Source organism: Cannabis sativa, chromosome 6 (genome assembly GCF_029168945.1).
Source record: "Cannabis sativa cultivar Pink pepper isolate KNU-18-1 chromosome 6, ASM2916894v1, whole genome shotgun sequence".
Lineage (NCBI taxonomy): Eukaryota > Viridiplantae > Streptophyta > Magnoliopsida > Rosales > Cannabaceae > Cannabis > Cannabis sativa.
The window spans coordinates 15242520-15257888 of NC_083606.1; the positions used below are offsets into that span (position 1 = coordinate 15242520).

The 15369-nt window shown below is 32.0% G+C and overlaps 6 protein-coding genes and 1 long non-coding RNA gene across 7 annotated transcripts; 4 read left to right on the top strand and 3 right to left on the bottom strand.

The window, feature by feature from the left end:
* Window positions 1-435: 435 nt before the first annotated feature.
* LOC133039173 (uncharacterized) lies at window positions 436-1047 on the bottom strand. Its single transcript, XM_061118006.1, has one exon. The coding sequence runs from the start codon at window positions 1045-1047 to the stop codon at window positions 436-438; it is 612 nt and encodes a 203-aa protein (XP_060973989.1).
* Window positions 1048-2255: 1208 nt separating this feature from the next.
* LOC133038798 (uncharacterized) lies at window positions 2256-2928 on the bottom strand. The gene is made up of 2 exons (XR_009688307.1): window positions 2676-2928; window positions 2256-2578 (listed from the first exon to the last, which is right to left on the bottom strand). It is a non-coding gene; the product is annotated as an uncharacterized LOC133038798 (long non-coding RNA).
* A 1016-nt stretch (window positions 2929-3944) lies between these two features.
* LOC115695480 (uncharacterized) lies at window positions 3945-5799 on the top strand. Its single transcript, XM_061118007.1, has 4 exons — window positions 3945-4565; window positions 4673-4741; window positions 5411-5473; window positions 5581-5799. The coding sequence occupies exons 1-4, from the start codon at window positions 4329-4331 to the stop codon at window positions 5797-5799; spliced, it is 588 nt and encodes a 195-aa protein (XP_060973990.1). The 5' UTR covers window positions 3945-4328.
* Window positions 5800-6783, top strand: LOC133039174 (uncharacterized). The gene is made up of 2 exons (XM_061118008.1): window positions 5800-6439; window positions 6547-6783. The coding sequence occupies exons 1-2, from the start codon at window positions 5819-5821 to the stop codon at window positions 6781-6783; spliced, it is 858 nt and encodes a 285-aa protein (XP_060973991.1). The 5' UTR covers window positions 5800-5818.
* A 45-nt stretch (window positions 6784-6828) lies between these two features.
* LOC133039175 (uncharacterized) lies at window positions 6829-7653 on the top strand. Its single transcript, XM_061118009.1, has 3 exons — window positions 6829-6846; window positions 6958-7188; window positions 7534-7653. Exons 1-3 carry the CDS (start codon window positions 6829-6831, stop codon window positions 7651-7653), a joined length of 369 nt encoding a protein of 122 aa, XP_060973992.1.
* LOC115695479 (uncharacterized) lies at window positions 6863-8948 on the top strand. The gene is made up of 2 exons (XM_061117118.1): window positions 6863-7801; window positions 7898-8948. The coding sequence occupies exons 1-2, from the start codon at window positions 7709-7711 to the stop codon at window positions 8198-8200; spliced, it is 396 nt and encodes a 131-aa protein (XP_060973101.1). The 5' UTR covers window positions 6863-7708; the 3' UTR covers window positions 8201-8948.
* An 846-nt stretch (window positions 8949-9794) lies between these two features.
* LOC133038799 (uncharacterized) lies at window positions 9795-11540 on the bottom strand. The gene is made up of 4 exons (XM_061117119.1): window positions 11402-11540; window positions 10714-11284; window positions 10365-10581; window positions 9795-10271 (listed from the first exon to the last, which is right to left on the bottom strand). Exons 1-4 carry the CDS (start codon window positions 11520-11522, stop codon window positions 9846-9848), a joined length of 1335 nt encoding a protein of 444 aa, XP_060973102.1. The 5' UTR covers window positions 11523-11540; the 3' UTR covers window positions 9795-9845.
* Between the last annotated feature and the right edge of the window lie 3829 nt (window positions 11541-15369).

Sequence of the window (15369 nt, forward strand, 5' to 3'; positions counted from 1 at the left end):
ACTAATAGAATTATTTGTAAATTTGTTGTACACAAAATTCTCATTCTCAAAATGATATACCAAACACATAGAGTAAAGTGAAATGAACTTTATTTATTTATAGCTTCACAAGCATTATTTAAATATGTCAATACATAGACAATCATCTCACAAAACAATATAAGCATGACTATGCCATAATCACTTCCTCATCATCTATGGTATTAATCTCATTTTTCATTAGATCCTTACGATGCCTACAATCTCTTGCGTAGTGCCCAAATTTTCCACAGACAAAACAATGGCCTCTCACTTCTTTGAATTGGCTATTGTCTTTTCTTGGACCCAAATATTTTCCACCACTTTTATTATTGTTGTTGCCTTTGTGATGCTTGTTTGAGACCGCATTGGCCTTAGAAACCTCATCTTTAGGTTCTTTCACATTTCCCTTATCTCTCAATCTCGATTCCTCTTCGATTCGGATATGTTTTGGATCTCTTCCAATGAATAATCCTCATTTTTATGGAGGATTCTTTTCCTATAGCCCTTCCAAGTTGGTGGCAACTTTGCCACAATTGCACCAACTTGGAATGCCTCGGGAAGCTCAATCTTGAGAACCTTTAACTTGTTCACAATGATTTGTAACTCATGGATTTGAGGAAGAAGATCTTTAGCATCACTAAAAGAAAATTCAAAATATTGTGAAATTAAAAATTTTCTTGTACCTTCTTCTTCCGCCTTGTATTTTGCTTCCAAAGCATTCCAAATCTCCTTCGCGGAATTAGTATTAGTGTAGAGATCATATAGCCTATCAGACAAGGCATTTAGAATATGACCTCTACATAGGAGATTGTCCTCCTCTCTCTTCCTTCTCTTCTCCACCATCTCGGGAGTGTCTTTCTCGGATTGAGCGGGTAGAGGCTCCAAAGTAGACTCAAGAATATATGCTATCTTGAGTGTGGTCAAGAGAAACCTCACTTTATCTTGCCACCTAGTAAAGTTGGATCCATCAAACCTATCCAACCTCACTAGGTCTTGATTCATCATTTTGATGGTCTCACCTTCCATTGAAACTAGGTAGGATGGATAAGCTTTTGACTGTTGGAAATTTATAGGTGCTTCAATAGAAAGACCAAAGTCAAAATACAACTCAAATTGAAAAGTACAAGAACAATAATATTGATAAAATAATGTTACAACTCTAGACAAAATATACACATAAGTATAGAAAATAAGATGAAGAGAAGATTATAAAATACAATATAAATAGTAGTATATATATAGATGTGAGAACAATCTCAACAACACTAACACCAAGTGTCAAGTAGGGGAATCACAAAACTTGAACAAGGTTTTACACCTTTGTCCAAAAGCTTATTTCCCCCTACCACAAGCACTTAGGGAAGAAAGAAAATGGAAATAGCTTTCTGGAATTATCAAGCTTATAGTTTCTAGCAAGGTGCTCTCTTTGATAGAAACTCACAAAAAATATTGTCACTTTCAAGTGAAAGAAAAACCTCTATTTATAGTGTTTTAAGATCACATATTTTGAAATTCAAATAACCTACACCCAAGGGTTGTTACCATTTCTTAATGGGGTGTAAATGAGATTAAATGGGTAATTTGGAGGTTATGAGAGTTGTTAAAAACCATCCTTATAGGCAAAAAACGTTCAACAATTAAAGCTGAAAAAAACAGTAACTAGTTACTAGTTACCAAATTTTTCAGCTTTTGCAAACAACTCTTCAAACCATTCCAAACCATTGCCACTTTATTTTATATCACTTATACACTTTATAAATGACAAAATTCAATCCCCAACAACTATATTTGAATTATGGTTTTGAATTTCAAAACAATTAAGTTGTGTAACCACTCTTTACACACTTAATTAGTGATCATGTGGAAGTTACAAAATATGAGTAACTCTACCTCTAATGTTACAATTTATGTGAATATTATTATATGTATGTAACTCTCAATCATATTATATACATTAATCTCATATTAATATATAATATGTCTCATTTTAATATTTTAATCTATCTTATATTATAACAATATAATATAACAGTCATCTGTGTTTTTGCCAGTTTTTGAAGGAAATACCTTTCCAGATGGATCGTGGGTTATATTAATTTTGTGAAAAACGACAAAAATAACACTCTAAAACATAAATTAATTTGTTTGCTTTCTGGAAATAGGGAGTATAATTAGTCAAGAGATAAATATTAATTACATGGATAATATATAACATGAGAAGAAGAACAAGAAGAGAATAAAAAGAACACTTCTTCTGATCATCACTACTCATGAACAAATAATACACAGGTTCGCAAGCTAACAAAAAAAAAGATTTTTAAATATGAAAGATGATACCGAAAAAAAAAAGTAAAAAATTAAAAATTAAACATTAATCAACCTCTCTCATTATCATACACACAACCAAACAAAATAAATTATGAATTTAATAATTAATTTTCTAGTTGGTAGCGTTTCTTTCCGATCCCAAAGCTTTAATGGCAATTGCCCTCAGTATGTACTGGTGGTACGCCGCGGCGGCCAAAGCTCCGATAAGTGGTCCGACCCAGAAAATCCACTGCTCAAAACAAAACAAGAACCCATGTATCAAAACACTGAAAATATTATAACATATCAGATCTTTAAAATACAAATATTGGTAGCTAAATAATAACCTGGAGAAGATTACTGTTGAGATTGAGACATAGCTTCTAAAACCAGGCAGCAGTGAGATTTTTGATAGCTTGATTGGGAATAGTGATTGAGAACCAAATCATAGGCATAGTGAATACGGTGATTGAAATAAAATCGTTCTTCTAAAATCTATTAGTGAGATTTTGAATGACTCAATTGGGAATGGAGACTCGTGGACATAACTTCTAAAATCAGGCATTTTGAAATTTCGAATGCCCTTAATTATCGAACTTGAGTTAGTTATTTTAAATTTTTATATGATTAAAATATAAAAGTAATATTAATTTATTTAAAAAAAGTAACTCATGAATTTCTCATAAACTATTTTATTTTTAATATAAATAAAAAGTCACCCATAAATATCTCATTCTCTCACTTTCTATATATATATATATATATTTATATACTAGGTGATTGTTACGTGCCAAGCCACGTAGTGTTAGTTTTATTTAATATTTTAATTTTTTATTTTAATTAATAATTAAAATAGTATAATTATTTGAACGGTTTGTTTTATAAAAATAAAATATGTGTCAGTATATTTAGTAAGTAAAACATAGTTGTGTTATAATAATGTATGTTATTAATAGTAAAATGTACATTAATCTTCTAATTGAAAAAAGTTCTATTATCTCATTTCATATCTAATAATAGCTACACAACTATATATTTATAGACTTTCACATTCTTTGCAAATTACTAATAAGCACCAATAATATTTTCATATTCTAATATTTTTCAACCTTCTCCTCTTGGTGATAAAATTAAAAATAAAACTAAAAATAAGCACAAACAGGTAAATACTAATTACAGCCCATTTCATCTTTTTTTATTATTATTATTTTAAGCCCAAGCCCAAAAATCTCTAAGCCAACACAATCAATCTTCTTTTATATTATCTTTTCTACATATTTTATCTATATTTTTCTTTTTTAAAAAATAAATAAAAAAATTATTAATATTCTCCCAAGATAGGTTTGTTAGAGAGATTTGTGGCTAAGATGATTTTTTTAATTTAAAAAGAGATTATTAATATTTAAAAGATTGTTTATTTAAAAGATTGTTTAATTTTTTGGGTTTAATTATTGAGTTTATTTTTTAACGGGAGATCAAACCTAATCGTTAAATTTAACAGAATATTCTTTTATTTTTAAGTATATTCTGTTAAACCAAGAATGTTAAACCAAGAAATGCCGTTAGATAGACACTTTTAATATATAAAGATACTAGATGAATGTACGTGCCGAGCCACGTATTGCTAGTTTCATTTAGAGATTTTTACACCTCATGTCAAAATTGACACCTTTTTTACATTTTTATCCTTACACGGTTTTTTAAACTTTTTTAACTTTTACATTTTTCAATTTTACTTTTCAAAAAGTTTAATAATTACAATTTTACCTTTTCCCTTCTTCCTTACACACGTACACGCACGCCACCTCATAAATCCTTTCTTTTTTTTTTTTTTTGAATTTTTCATTTACCTGATTCTTCCACTCTTCAAACCGAGCTTCCCACGATCACCATTATCAAGCCCTAACCAATTTCTTCTTCCCACGATCACCTTCTCCAAGCCCTCACCCACGTTTTCCTCAACCTACATTGTCATCCTCCTCTATATTTTCTCTATATAAATGGCAACCACTAGAAGTGGTTCGAAATCACCATCTCCGGCGAAGAAAGTTTCTAAAAAATCGAAGAAGGCTCCAACTGTTACTTCCAAAGTCGAACCTAAGATGGGGTTAAAAAAAATTGCTAAAAATTTAGTGGCTGATGTTCCAGAGACATCGGGCACTAAGAAAAGAGCCCCTCCTGTTAAAGTAGATGCTCCTAAGACTAAGAGAGCAAAAATTTCCAAGTCTGCACGCGATGTAAGTTTCTCTTTGTTGTTTTTAAATTTTTCTTTAGTTTTTTTCTGGTTGTTTTATTTTTGGTGTTACATTTGATGATTTAAAGTTTTCCCCATTTTTTGTTCTAGGTTTCCTCAGATTCTGATTTTGAGGATGAAGTGCATGGTGAGGACCAAAAGCCCAAAGTTGAATCAAAGGTAATTTAAATTTGCTTGGTTTCATTTTTTTGTGTTAATTTTTACATGAGCTTTTTAGGTCACTGGTTTAGGTGTTTATTAGGATGTTTTTATGTTTTTTTGGTGTTCTTTATGTATTTCTGTCATGTTTTGTGGTTGATGTTGTTTTGTAGTTTTTATTCAGTTGTTGTTTGGTTGTTGAAAAATTGCCCAGTTCAATTCGTATTTTGTTACAGTTTTGAATTGTATTTCCCCATTGGTTGGTTATATGTTTATTGTGAATTTTTTTTCGGTTGTTTTACACACTATTGGTATTGAGAAGCATTTCACTAATTTCAATTGCAACAAGATCTTTCAGTGTTGTTTATTCTTTAGTTTTGTATATGTTTATTGTCAGTTTTTTCTCGGTTGTTTGTCACACTACTATTATCGACTACCATTTTCGAAATTTCATAACAACGAGCTTGTACAGTGTTGTTAATATTTTAGTTGTTTTTTTTTTTAAGTTGTGACAGTGTTGTTACTGTATTTTTTTGAAAGTTGTTTATCTCTTACATTTATCATACTGTAAGGGTTTCATAAACGTTGTTTTTAGGTTTTTTATTGGCTGTAATTTGGTTACTACATTTTTATATATTCATTGTTATTGTATCTAAGATTTGTTGCTTGTGTATTTCTTTTTTGTTGCAGGTCCATGCTAGGACCTCAGTGAAGGTTGAAGGATTTGACCTACCAAAGAAAAATCCCCCTAAGGTGTCCTTTTTTTTAAAAAAAAATATTATTTTTATTATTTGTTTTCTGTTTTTTTTTTTAGTTTTTTTTTGTTTTTGTCCTGATTTATTTTGTTTATATTGATACAGGAATGGGATTATATTTATGACCAGAAGAATCTATTCATTGCTAAAGCCTTTTCCACTGCTACTTTCCAGGTGATAGAGAACATTAAGTCTTGTCTTTCAGATGTACAGCTTGAAATGTTTTCAAAAACCTGTTTTGGTCATTTCCTTAACCTTCCCGATTTTAAAGTTCAACCCCAAGTGTTTCATGGGTTGTTGCTCCGGGAGGTTCAAAGAACCTAATGATGCTGAGTTGTGGGTAATGATACGCGGTGTTAGGCTTAGGTTTAGCATTGAGGAATTTGCATTGATTACTGGGTTAGACTGTGAAGGTGACTGTAGTGTCTTAGATTTTAAGCAAGAGGTTAATAGTCTTTGTGAAAGATATTGGCCAACTTCGTCCTCTATCACTAAGGAATCTGTTAGGGAATGTTTTACCACCAAGAGGTGGGGTGATTCTGATGAGGATGCTGTGAAGTTGGCAGTTTTGTATTTCGTGGAGTGGTTCTTGCTTAGTGGCACTAAGCATAAAAATGTACCCAAGTCTATTTTAGATGTTGTAGATAGTGGGAGGTACAATGAATTTGCTTGGGGCCGGAGTTCTTTTGAATTGACTATTTCCTCATTGAAGGGTAAGCTTGATAGTTGGGTTGAGGGGGTTAGGAAGGCAAGGAGTTCGGGAAAGAGGCCGAGTGTTTTTTACACTTTGATTGGTTGTCCTCATGTTCTTCAAGTTTGGTTCTACGAGTGTTGTAAGTACATGAAAGGTAAGTACTGCCAAAAGGAAAGCTCTCGTATTCCAAGGATCACTCAGTGGACATGCAATAGTCAACCTACTTTCAAAGTTTTGAAGACTACTATCTTTGATGTTTCCAAAGATAAGGTATATCTGTTTGTTGTAATTTAGTTTTTCAGTAGTTGTTTTTGTGTTGTTTTTCATTATTATTAATATTCATAATTGAAATTTTAATTTTGGTGTTTTTTGATCAGCTGCAACTTTCAAATATGAGGCCCACTACCGGTGAGTTCAAAGCTTTGAACCGAGCGTTTCAAGTTCGACACCGACTACAACTCTTACAAGAGTCTTCCTCTTCCCGAAGAGCCAACTCGTTGCTCGCAGTGACATTTCGTCAAGCTTCGATGCCTTTTCCGAGAAATTTCATGGGTTGGAGGTCAAGATCGATTCGTTGCATACTTCCCAACGAAGATTTCATCCGATTTGGTTGAGTTGAAAGAGTTTGTGTACGCACGGTTGTTTCTTTTGGTGCTCGTATGGCTTCAATGCATACGGTTTTCTCGTTTTTGCCGATTCCTATGCCAAGGTATTTTAGTTTTTCAATAGTTGTTTTTCGGTTTTTTTTAAGTTGTTTTATACTAATTTAATTTGTAATTTCAATATAGGAAAAAGGCAGTGACTCTTCCAATGATGATGATGGAGGTGGTGATGAAGCAGATTTTGATTTAAATGAATCTGAAGAAACTGATGAAAATGAAGAAGAGAATGTTATGGGTGATGAGGAAGGGGAGGGTAGTGAAGGTGAAGAGAAGGATGGTCAAGCCGATGAAGATTCTGACTCAAAAGAAAAAAATGATAATGGCAGTGATGATGAATCCACTGATAGTGAGGAGAAGGTAGATAAGTAGACAATGTAACTAGGTTTTAGTTACTTTGTGTGGTTTATTTTGTTGTAAGTCCGTTTTAGGTAGTGCTCTTGTAATTCTATGTTATTGTTATGTCTCTTGTTATGTTTTATTTTTCAGAAATTTGCAACTATTTTCAGACTATTTATTTGTATTTATTATGTTATTTATATGGCTGTGTTTGTAGATTATGTTGTTCGCAATTTATTGTTGGTCTTCTTATTTTACTTGTTGTTTTTATTTTGTTATGTAGTTTTTTTTTAGTTGTTGAAGTCTTTCACAAAAAATAACTTCACTTTTTTCCATTTTTCTTTTTCCTTTATTTTTTGTATCAAGAATTTCGTTGATTTCAATGACGGCCCTACTCAAATAGATGTTGAGGCTACTGTTCAGTCCGGTGTAAAAGCAGTTGAGATTATGGTAATGTTGCTTTTGTGTTGTTTTTTGGTTGTGTAAAGGTTGTTATTTTTTAACCATGCTCTAATTCCTTTTTAATACCATATATAAACAGATGTCTTCAGATGGAATTGGTGGTGATCCTTGTAAACAGATTTCAGTTTCTGAAAATGTTGAGGTTACGGATCGTCGTCTTGTTTGTTTTGAGGTATATTTTTTTTTTTTGGTTGTTTTTTAGTTTCTTCATACTTTTTGTGTTTAACATTGTCTATTTTCTTTCATTTTTGTTGAAAAAATATATTAGATGGGTGCAACAGGTCTCAATGTTGATTCTAACATTGAACTTGAAGATGACCCAATTCCCGTTGAAGAAACTCCTCTTGTTGACAAGAGGAAATCTAAGAAACCCATAGCGCTGACGTCTCCGTTTATGGAGTATGACTCTTCCATTTCTAGTTCTAAAGATGGTTCTGGTTATGGAGTTGTTAAGTATGTGGCTGGGTTGTGTCCTCTTGATGATAAGATTGGTGAAGATGTAGAACATAAAGACGAGATTGATTTTGACTTGTGGCTTGGTGAAGGACGTCGATCGAAGAAAGATCCGTAAGTGTTTATTTTCAGCATTTTTGTTGTGTTTTTGTATTTTTTGTTTTTTACTTTACTATTTATGTTTCATTTTTTTTTTAAATGTTAGGCATGATAAGGAGAAGTTTTACTTGAAGGGTAAGGATAAGATTGTTCCCCCTTTTCGTTTTGGCGTGGAAGATGTTGCAACCAAGATGTGGTTCCACAAGCTTGCATATACTGGCCAATGTTTGACTAATTCTGTAAGTTAAATTATTTTTTCTTTTATTTTTTTCAAAAATTTCAGTCTGTAGTTTTATTCAGGTTGTTTGTTGGTTGTTTTTTAGTTGTTGAAATATAATTCATTTTCTGATTTTCGAACATTTCTCATTTTTTATTGTTTAGCATCTGGACATCATTTTTTACTATCTACGTAAAAAAGGAAAGTATGCAAAGGAGCCAAAGGTTAAGTTCACAACCACCGATTGCTTATTCTTCAAAACCATTCATGCTTTGTATGAAAAATTTATTGCATAGAAAAAAAATCTTTCTTTGATAACTGCCCAGCATGCCATTGCTGATTATATAAGAGGTAGAAAAATGTTATGTGGTTCCCCTTGGCATTTGTGCGATCATGTTTTCTTTATCATCCATATGGAGACTGAATCACATTGGATTCTTGGTCGATTGAATATTGAGGAAAGGCGTGTGTACATGTACAACTCCTTGTCGACTGCTATGAAAGATAGTGCTGCTATCAAAGCTTGTCAGCCATTTGCGGTGTTGTTGCCCCACTTTTTTGCTTTGTTTGATGAGTTCAAAAAGGAAAACAAACCGGTTTGTTTAGACCCTTTCGAAGTTGTTAAGGTTGATGGTTTGCCTCAACAAACCTCGAAGTAAGTTGTTTTTATTTTTTATTTTCAAATGTTTTTAAAATTTGTAATGTTATTTTCCTTTTTTAAGTTTTTCTCGTCGTTGTTTTTTGGTTGTTTTGCGGATCGTGGTTGTTTCGTTGCATCGTTCGCCGAATACTTTATTGATATGAAACCGATTCCTCCCATATTTGATGTTGAGAAACACCGTGATAGGCTTGCTGTGTTGTTCTATAAGTATGCTCGCATGAAAGAAGTGGAATTTATTGATAGTGAAGATGAGGCTCCTCCAAAGGGTCCAAAGAAGAATTTGTCTTAGTTATCTATTGGTTGTTGTTGGAAATACTACTTTTTTTTATGTAGCTTTTGTTTTTTCTATTGACAGATTATGTTCATAATCATAGACAAGTTGTTGTTTCTATCATGTTTTTTTCTTAATTGTAATTGGTTTTTAATTTGTTCATATTTTTGGATTTTTAATCTTTATATTTACTCTTAGTCATGACAGCATACTATTAACAACCTTATTACAACCATCTGACAAACAACTAAATTGCATTTGTAATCAATTTATGTAGTTTATTTTTCCTTCTTATTAATTTCAACCTTCTTCCACTCATTTAATTATTTAACTATAATATTTGATGTTCTTTTGTATATTAATGATAATAATACCAATTCCCTATTATCAATATCTCTCCACATAAAAAATCACAATAAAAAAATGTATGTAACAACCAATCGTAATATGCAGTATTTGTTTTCTAAATGTTTTAATATAGTTGTTTTTTGGTTGATGTGTAGTTGTTTCCACTTCTATGCTGTAATTCTTCTGCAGGTCTTTTTGTTATGTCCCTTTTGTCCACACTTGCCACACTTGTTTTGTTTCTTTGTTTCCCAAGCTGCTGCCATTCTTCTTTTCCTCGGCCTTCCAGACTTGATTCTCTCCTTTGGAGGCAACACTATGATTTCTTCAAAAAAATCTGGAAGTTCCCATTCTCTTACGTTTCCAACTGGGTATACTGTTTCTTCATATGTTTGCAGCCATGCTTTTGATGTGTAGTATTGTGCACAGTAGTTGTATGTGTTTATGTTCAAGTCCTTCATGACGGCGACTGCATGGTTACATGGCATTTCATCTTTTTGAAATCTATTGCATGTGCACGTCTTCTCCTTCAAGTTTACTATTCTTGTTCTGTCTTCATCTATCACCTCAAACAGGTTCTGGTTTGCTGGTTTCACCTGCATGTTTTAAACCAACTTTAAAACAACCAAAAAACTATGCAAAAACAACTGTTTTTATTTTACTTTATGCGAACGATAATCTGAACTTACTGTTAGTCGCAATGACTGTACATAGTTCCCTATGAGTTTTTTCTCAGATGATGGTGTCAGCCTTGTTGTGCATTTTTGTGCCTCCTTTCTATTATTGTATGTCCACTCTTGCATTTGTGCCCTCAAGCACTCCATTAATGTTGTCACTGGTGTTTCCCTTGCTGCTAAATTTGCTGAGTTCAGTGCCTCAGCTATGTTTGATGTCATGGTAGAGTACCTACAATTTGGACAGTTTCTGTCATAGTTCTACTTTTGAAAAAAAACTCAAACGCAACGCAAAAACAACGCAAATACAACGCTATAAATAGGTGAACATATCATTAATTTTATCCTTCTTATTAGTTTTCACCTGTTGTTTTCTGAATGATACCTTGACCATTTTTCATGGCCAATTTTCTCCAGGTACGGTCTTATGCGCTTATCCAAGTTGTCTAGCTCCCTCATATGGAATTCAAACTCCATTTCTGTGTAAGCTTTTGCAGCTGCAAAGAATGGCACTCTGAAATGCTTTGCATTTTTCTTGAATTTTGTTTTGAGGTTCGACAAGAGGTGGAAGATGCAGTAGCCATGTGTTATTTCAGGGAACACTTTCCTAGTTGCTTTGATGATGCTTTCATGTCTGTCTGATATTAGGCATTGACATTCTCGAACCCCGAATGCTTCTTTTATTTTTTTTAAGAACCACTCCCACGATTTATCGTTCTCAGAATCAACTATGCAGTATGCTAGTGGAAAAATTTTAGATTCTGCATCTTGTGTGTTGGCAGTGAGCAACGTGCCTCCATACGCGGCCTTTAGGAATGTACCGTCTACCACGATGATTGGTTTGCAGTTTGGCCAACCTTTTATAGCAGCATTCAATGCAACAAATGCATATTTGAAACTGTCATCATCATCTTTCTCTATGTCTATTAATGTTCCTGAATTTTAATCAAACAGGATTTTGTCAAACAACATGTACTCAACGAAATAACAACTCAAAAACAATTGTTTTTTCACAAATATTTTCAAAGTAAAATTTTTAATTTTTTTTTTACCTGGATTTGTTTTCTGTAGCATGTACAGGTATCTTGGCAAGAGATTGTACGACTCTTTAGCATTTCCATGTAGCTGGGTTTGTGCTCGCTCTTTACTACGCCATGCTTTCATGTAATTCATCTTTATTCCGTATTTGTCTTTCATTTCGTCTTTATGTCTCATAGGCTGCACTTTGTTTTCGTGTTCAAGAATTTTGGTTTTACAAAATCTGCTATCAACTTTGATGTAGCTTGTCGTTGATCTCCAAATCTTATTGTAACTGCACATGTGTGTTCTTCTTCGTAGCTCCTTATTATGAATGTTTCTGTGTTTCCATTTTTTGTAGCCTTTAAACTCCATTTGCGCTTGTGTCCAAACACACTATGTTGTATTCTTTTGTGCAAGATTTCACTACTTTGTATTGAAATGTCTTCTTGATTGCAAAGTAGCATAGTGTACTTATCAATGTTTCTTTGTCCTTGTAAATTTGCCCCTTCTCTATTGTTTCATGTCGTTTGTCATTGATGATCATCATTTCTGTGTTGTCCACTTCCTCTTCTTCTTCCTGGTTGTTTTCTAGTTGCTGTACCATTTCTGCAGCCACAAGCTTTGCGTAGTCGGTGAAGTCGAAATCTTCATCTACTGCTGTAGTTTTTTCTCTGTTGTTTTCTGGTTGTTGTATGGTTGATTCGATGACATCATTCTTGTTTCTAGGAAAAATGCATCAACTTCACCAGATCCCATCGTCTGCGCAGATAGTTGTTGCTTGGAAGTTGTTGCCGTGTTGTTTCCAGGTTGCTGCAAGTCTTCCTGTGCTGCGTTGTTCTCATACGATTCCATGATCATATTGTTCCACACCATTGTTTTGTTAGGTGGTGCCGTGTTACTGGTTTTGTTCACACACAATGGGTACCTTGTGAAATCAACCTCCTTCGTTAATAGCTTTATGTAGAACAACAGACTTTTGTCATCCTTGATTTGTAGTGGTTGGCCTCCTTCCTTCGCCTGATATTTCATTGTAGTTGTGTTGATTCATGGTTGCATTGGAGTTCTTCCATCATTATTCTCATTAGTTCCTCAAAAGTGCACTTGGTCGAAATTAATTCTCCACTTGATTCATAATCAACATAGTTTCTGTTGTCATCCCAATGCCCATTGCTCTGCACCAATATTTGTAATGGTTCCGTTTCCTGAAATAATGTAAATTATTTACTTGGTTCAGTTTTTGTAGTTGCAAACAACTATTTTAATCTGCCAAAACAACCAATAAACAACTCTTTCCACCAATAACTTATGCATGTAACACTTTCAGCTGGCCGACTATTTATATAGGTTAAATCAACTATCAAACAACTATTTCAAAACTGATCACTAATTAATAACAATAGATTCATATTTTCCAGTGTGTAGATCCCAAACAACTATTATTCCACTGTAAAACAACTTGTAAACAACAGTTTCAGAATAAAACACTGTAGCAACTATTTATATGCCTTAATGTTTATTTTCATGCAAACCGTTGTTGTTTTTTTCTCAGATTCATCAATATTTCATTATTATTTCAATTTAATCCGGTTTTCATCAATTAATATCAAATTTCTATTCATCTACACTAAAATTTTTTTTCACGTTCATTAAAAAATTTGTTTACCTTCAATTCTCCTTCTGATTCAATCATGGGTGAGTTTCTTTGATTTTCAGCTCTCCTTCTACTCGGTTCTTCTCCTCTGATCGCGATTCCTTTGTTCAATGATTGTTGTTTTTGAGTTTTTTTTGTACATCAATGGAGGTTTCCTGGTTTTTTTTTTCCTTTTCGTTTTTGATTTTGGATTTTCGGGATTCAGCTGGTTTCCTAGGAGTTCTACATTTTGAATTGAATTTGATTTTGCTGGTTTTTGGAAGAAAAATGGTTGAGATTGGGTTGTTGGGGTTGGACGGCTGGGTCACGAAGGTTGGGCGGCTGGTCACGAAGAAGATGGAGTTTCCCTTTCCGTTTTCTCAGCCGGCATTTTTGTAATTAACAACTTTTTAATTTCCATTTTTGTTTATTTCCTTTTTTGGGGTCATAAATGTAAATTTCATCTATTTTTAGTCTATAATAGAAAAAATCTCTTTCATTTAAGATTTTGGTCTTTTTAAGATTGTGAATGTATTTTATTTTTAAAGATTACAAATTTTTTTGTTTGAAAAAATTAAATATTTATATGAAATTTTTACATGAAAAATCCATTTTACACAATTTATTACAAAATTACTCATACACGCTTATACCTACTTTTTTACTTACAAAGTTTGTTTTATTACACATATACCACTTAGTCATCATTCCATCAATCATCAATCAAATCCTACTCTCTTCCCTCTCTTTTTTCATTTTCTATCAATCAATCCATCATTTCACTCTCTTATTTTCTTATTTTCTTTTTATTTTTAATTTTATTTCAGTTTTTAATTTTTAATTTTTTATTTTATTTCAGTTTTTAATTTTTTATTTTTAATTTTATTTTTCAGTTTTTAATTTTTAATTTTTTTTCCATAACAATTCTTCTTTTCTTTTTATTTTGAATTTTTAATTGTAAAGCTAGTTTCTTATATATTGTTGCTTAGGTCTAGGATTGACTTCTATCAATCAATCCATCATTTCACTCTCTTTTTTTCTTCTTTCCTTTTTATTTCAGTTTTTAATTAAATCTTTTTAACTTATTAGTTTAACTTTACAACTTTTGAAATACTTTCATGACAAAAGAGAAGACTTTGACTAGGCCATTCAACTGATATAAGCATGTACAAATAAATTCGTACAATTTTAATGTCATTTTCATTCTCGCTGGACTAGCTCAAAACCACGTTGAAATAATTAGATAACAAAATAAAATAATAAGAAACAATTACCGATGATATTCGATACTTGAAAAGAAAACGATCTAATTCATGCTTATAGTAGTATTGACGTGAGTAGAGTTATAAAATTAATATTAGAAAAGTATTAGGACAAACATGATTAAGATTTATGAGTGAAGGTGGCAAAGCTAATAGATTAGATTAACCTGGTCAGTCCCATTTTTATATCATCAATGGGTAACAATGAGATTTATCATGGATGTTGATGTTCAAAGAGTTTTTCCTGTATTTTAGTTTGTATACAGTTGTTTTGTAGTTTTATTATAGTTTTGCTACTTGCATATATTATTTCACTATAAAATTCATATGCAACTATTTGCACAAAACTTACTATGTATAACTACTATTTCTTAGTCCCCATCAAATTAAATTCTTGCATAATATATAAACTATCATAAAACGATAATGCAACTATAAGGCAACTATTTGCACTTGCATACAGTTGTTTTGTAGTTTTATTATAGTTTTGCTACTTGCATATGTTATTTCACTATAAAATTAATATGCAACTATTTGCACAAAACTTACTATGTATAACTACTATTTCTTAGTCCCCATCAAATTAAATTCTTGCATAATATATAAACTATCATAAAACGATATTACAACTATAAGGCAACTATTTGCACTTGCATACAGTTGTTTTGTAGTTTTGTTATAGTTTTGCTACTTTGCATATGTTATTTCACTATAAAATTAATATGCAACTATTTGCACAAAACTTACTATGTATAACTACTATTTCTTAGTCCTCATCAAATTAAATTCTTGCATAATATATAAACTATCATAAAACGATAATGCAACTATAAGGCAACCAAAACAAAAAATAAATCAAAATGCAACTGTATATAACGTAGATGTATTATTCATGAGGTTTTTTTTTTTTTTAAATTTTCACATCATACATTGTTTTGGATTTAGTGGGAGCTCCAGATCTGTTTGTTACAGATCTACATTTCATGAATATAGATTTCGATATTAGGGGGAGTTATTTTGATCGAATAAAATAGAAAACAAATGTGTAATTTCAGTTTCTTCACAGTTTTTCTGATTTTTTTTTCGTCATTTTCAGTTTAGATCATTG

Coding starts and splice junctions, on each gene's coding strand:
- LOC133039173 (XM_061118006.1), bottom strand. CDS start 1,047: ATGGAAGGTGAGACCATCAAAATGATGAATCAAGACCTAGTGAGGTTG.
- LOC115695480 (XM_061118007.1), top strand. CDS start 4,329: ATGGCAACCACTAGAAGTGGTTCGAAATCACCATCTCCGGCGAAGAAA. Junction 4,742..5,410: donor AGCCCAAAGTTGAATCAAAG/GTAATTTAAATT, acceptor TTTTTGTTGCAG/GTCCATGCTAGGACCTCAGT. Junction 5,474..5,580: donor CAAAGAAAAATCCCCCTAAG/GTGTCCTTTTTT, acceptor ATATTGATACAG/GAATGGGATTATATTTATGA.
- LOC133039174 (XM_061118008.1), top strand. CDS start 5,819: ATGATACGCGGTGTTAGGCTTAGGTTTAGCATTGAGGAATTTGCATTG. Junction 6,440..6,546: donor TTGATGTTTCCAAAGATAAG/GTATATCTGTTT, acceptor TTTTTTGATCAG/CTGCAACTTTCAAATATGAG.
- LOC133039175 (XM_061118009.1), top strand. Junction 7,189..7,533: donor CCACTGATAGTGAGGAGAAG/GTAGATAAGTAG, acceptor TTTTGTATCAAG/AATTTCGTTGATTTCAATGA.
- LOC115695479 (XM_061117118.1), top strand. CDS start 7,709: ATGTCTTCAGATGGAATTGGTGGTGATCCTTGTAAACAGATTTCAGTT. Junction 7,802..7,897: donor GTCGTCTTGTTTGTTTTGAG/GTATATTTTTTT, acceptor AAAATATATTAG/ATGGGTGCAACAGGTCTCAA.
- LOC133038799 (XM_061117119.1), bottom strand. CDS start 11,522: ATGAATTACATGAAAGCATGGCGTAGTAAAGAGCGAGCACAAACCCAG. Junction 11,285..11,401: donor GCTACAGAAAACAAATCCAG/GTAAAAAAAAAA, acceptor ATTAAAATTCAG/GAACATTAATAGACATAGAG. Junction 10,272..10,364: donor TACAGTCATTGCGACTAACA/GTAAGTTCAGAT, acceptor TAAAACATGCAG/GTGAAACCAGCAAACCAGAA.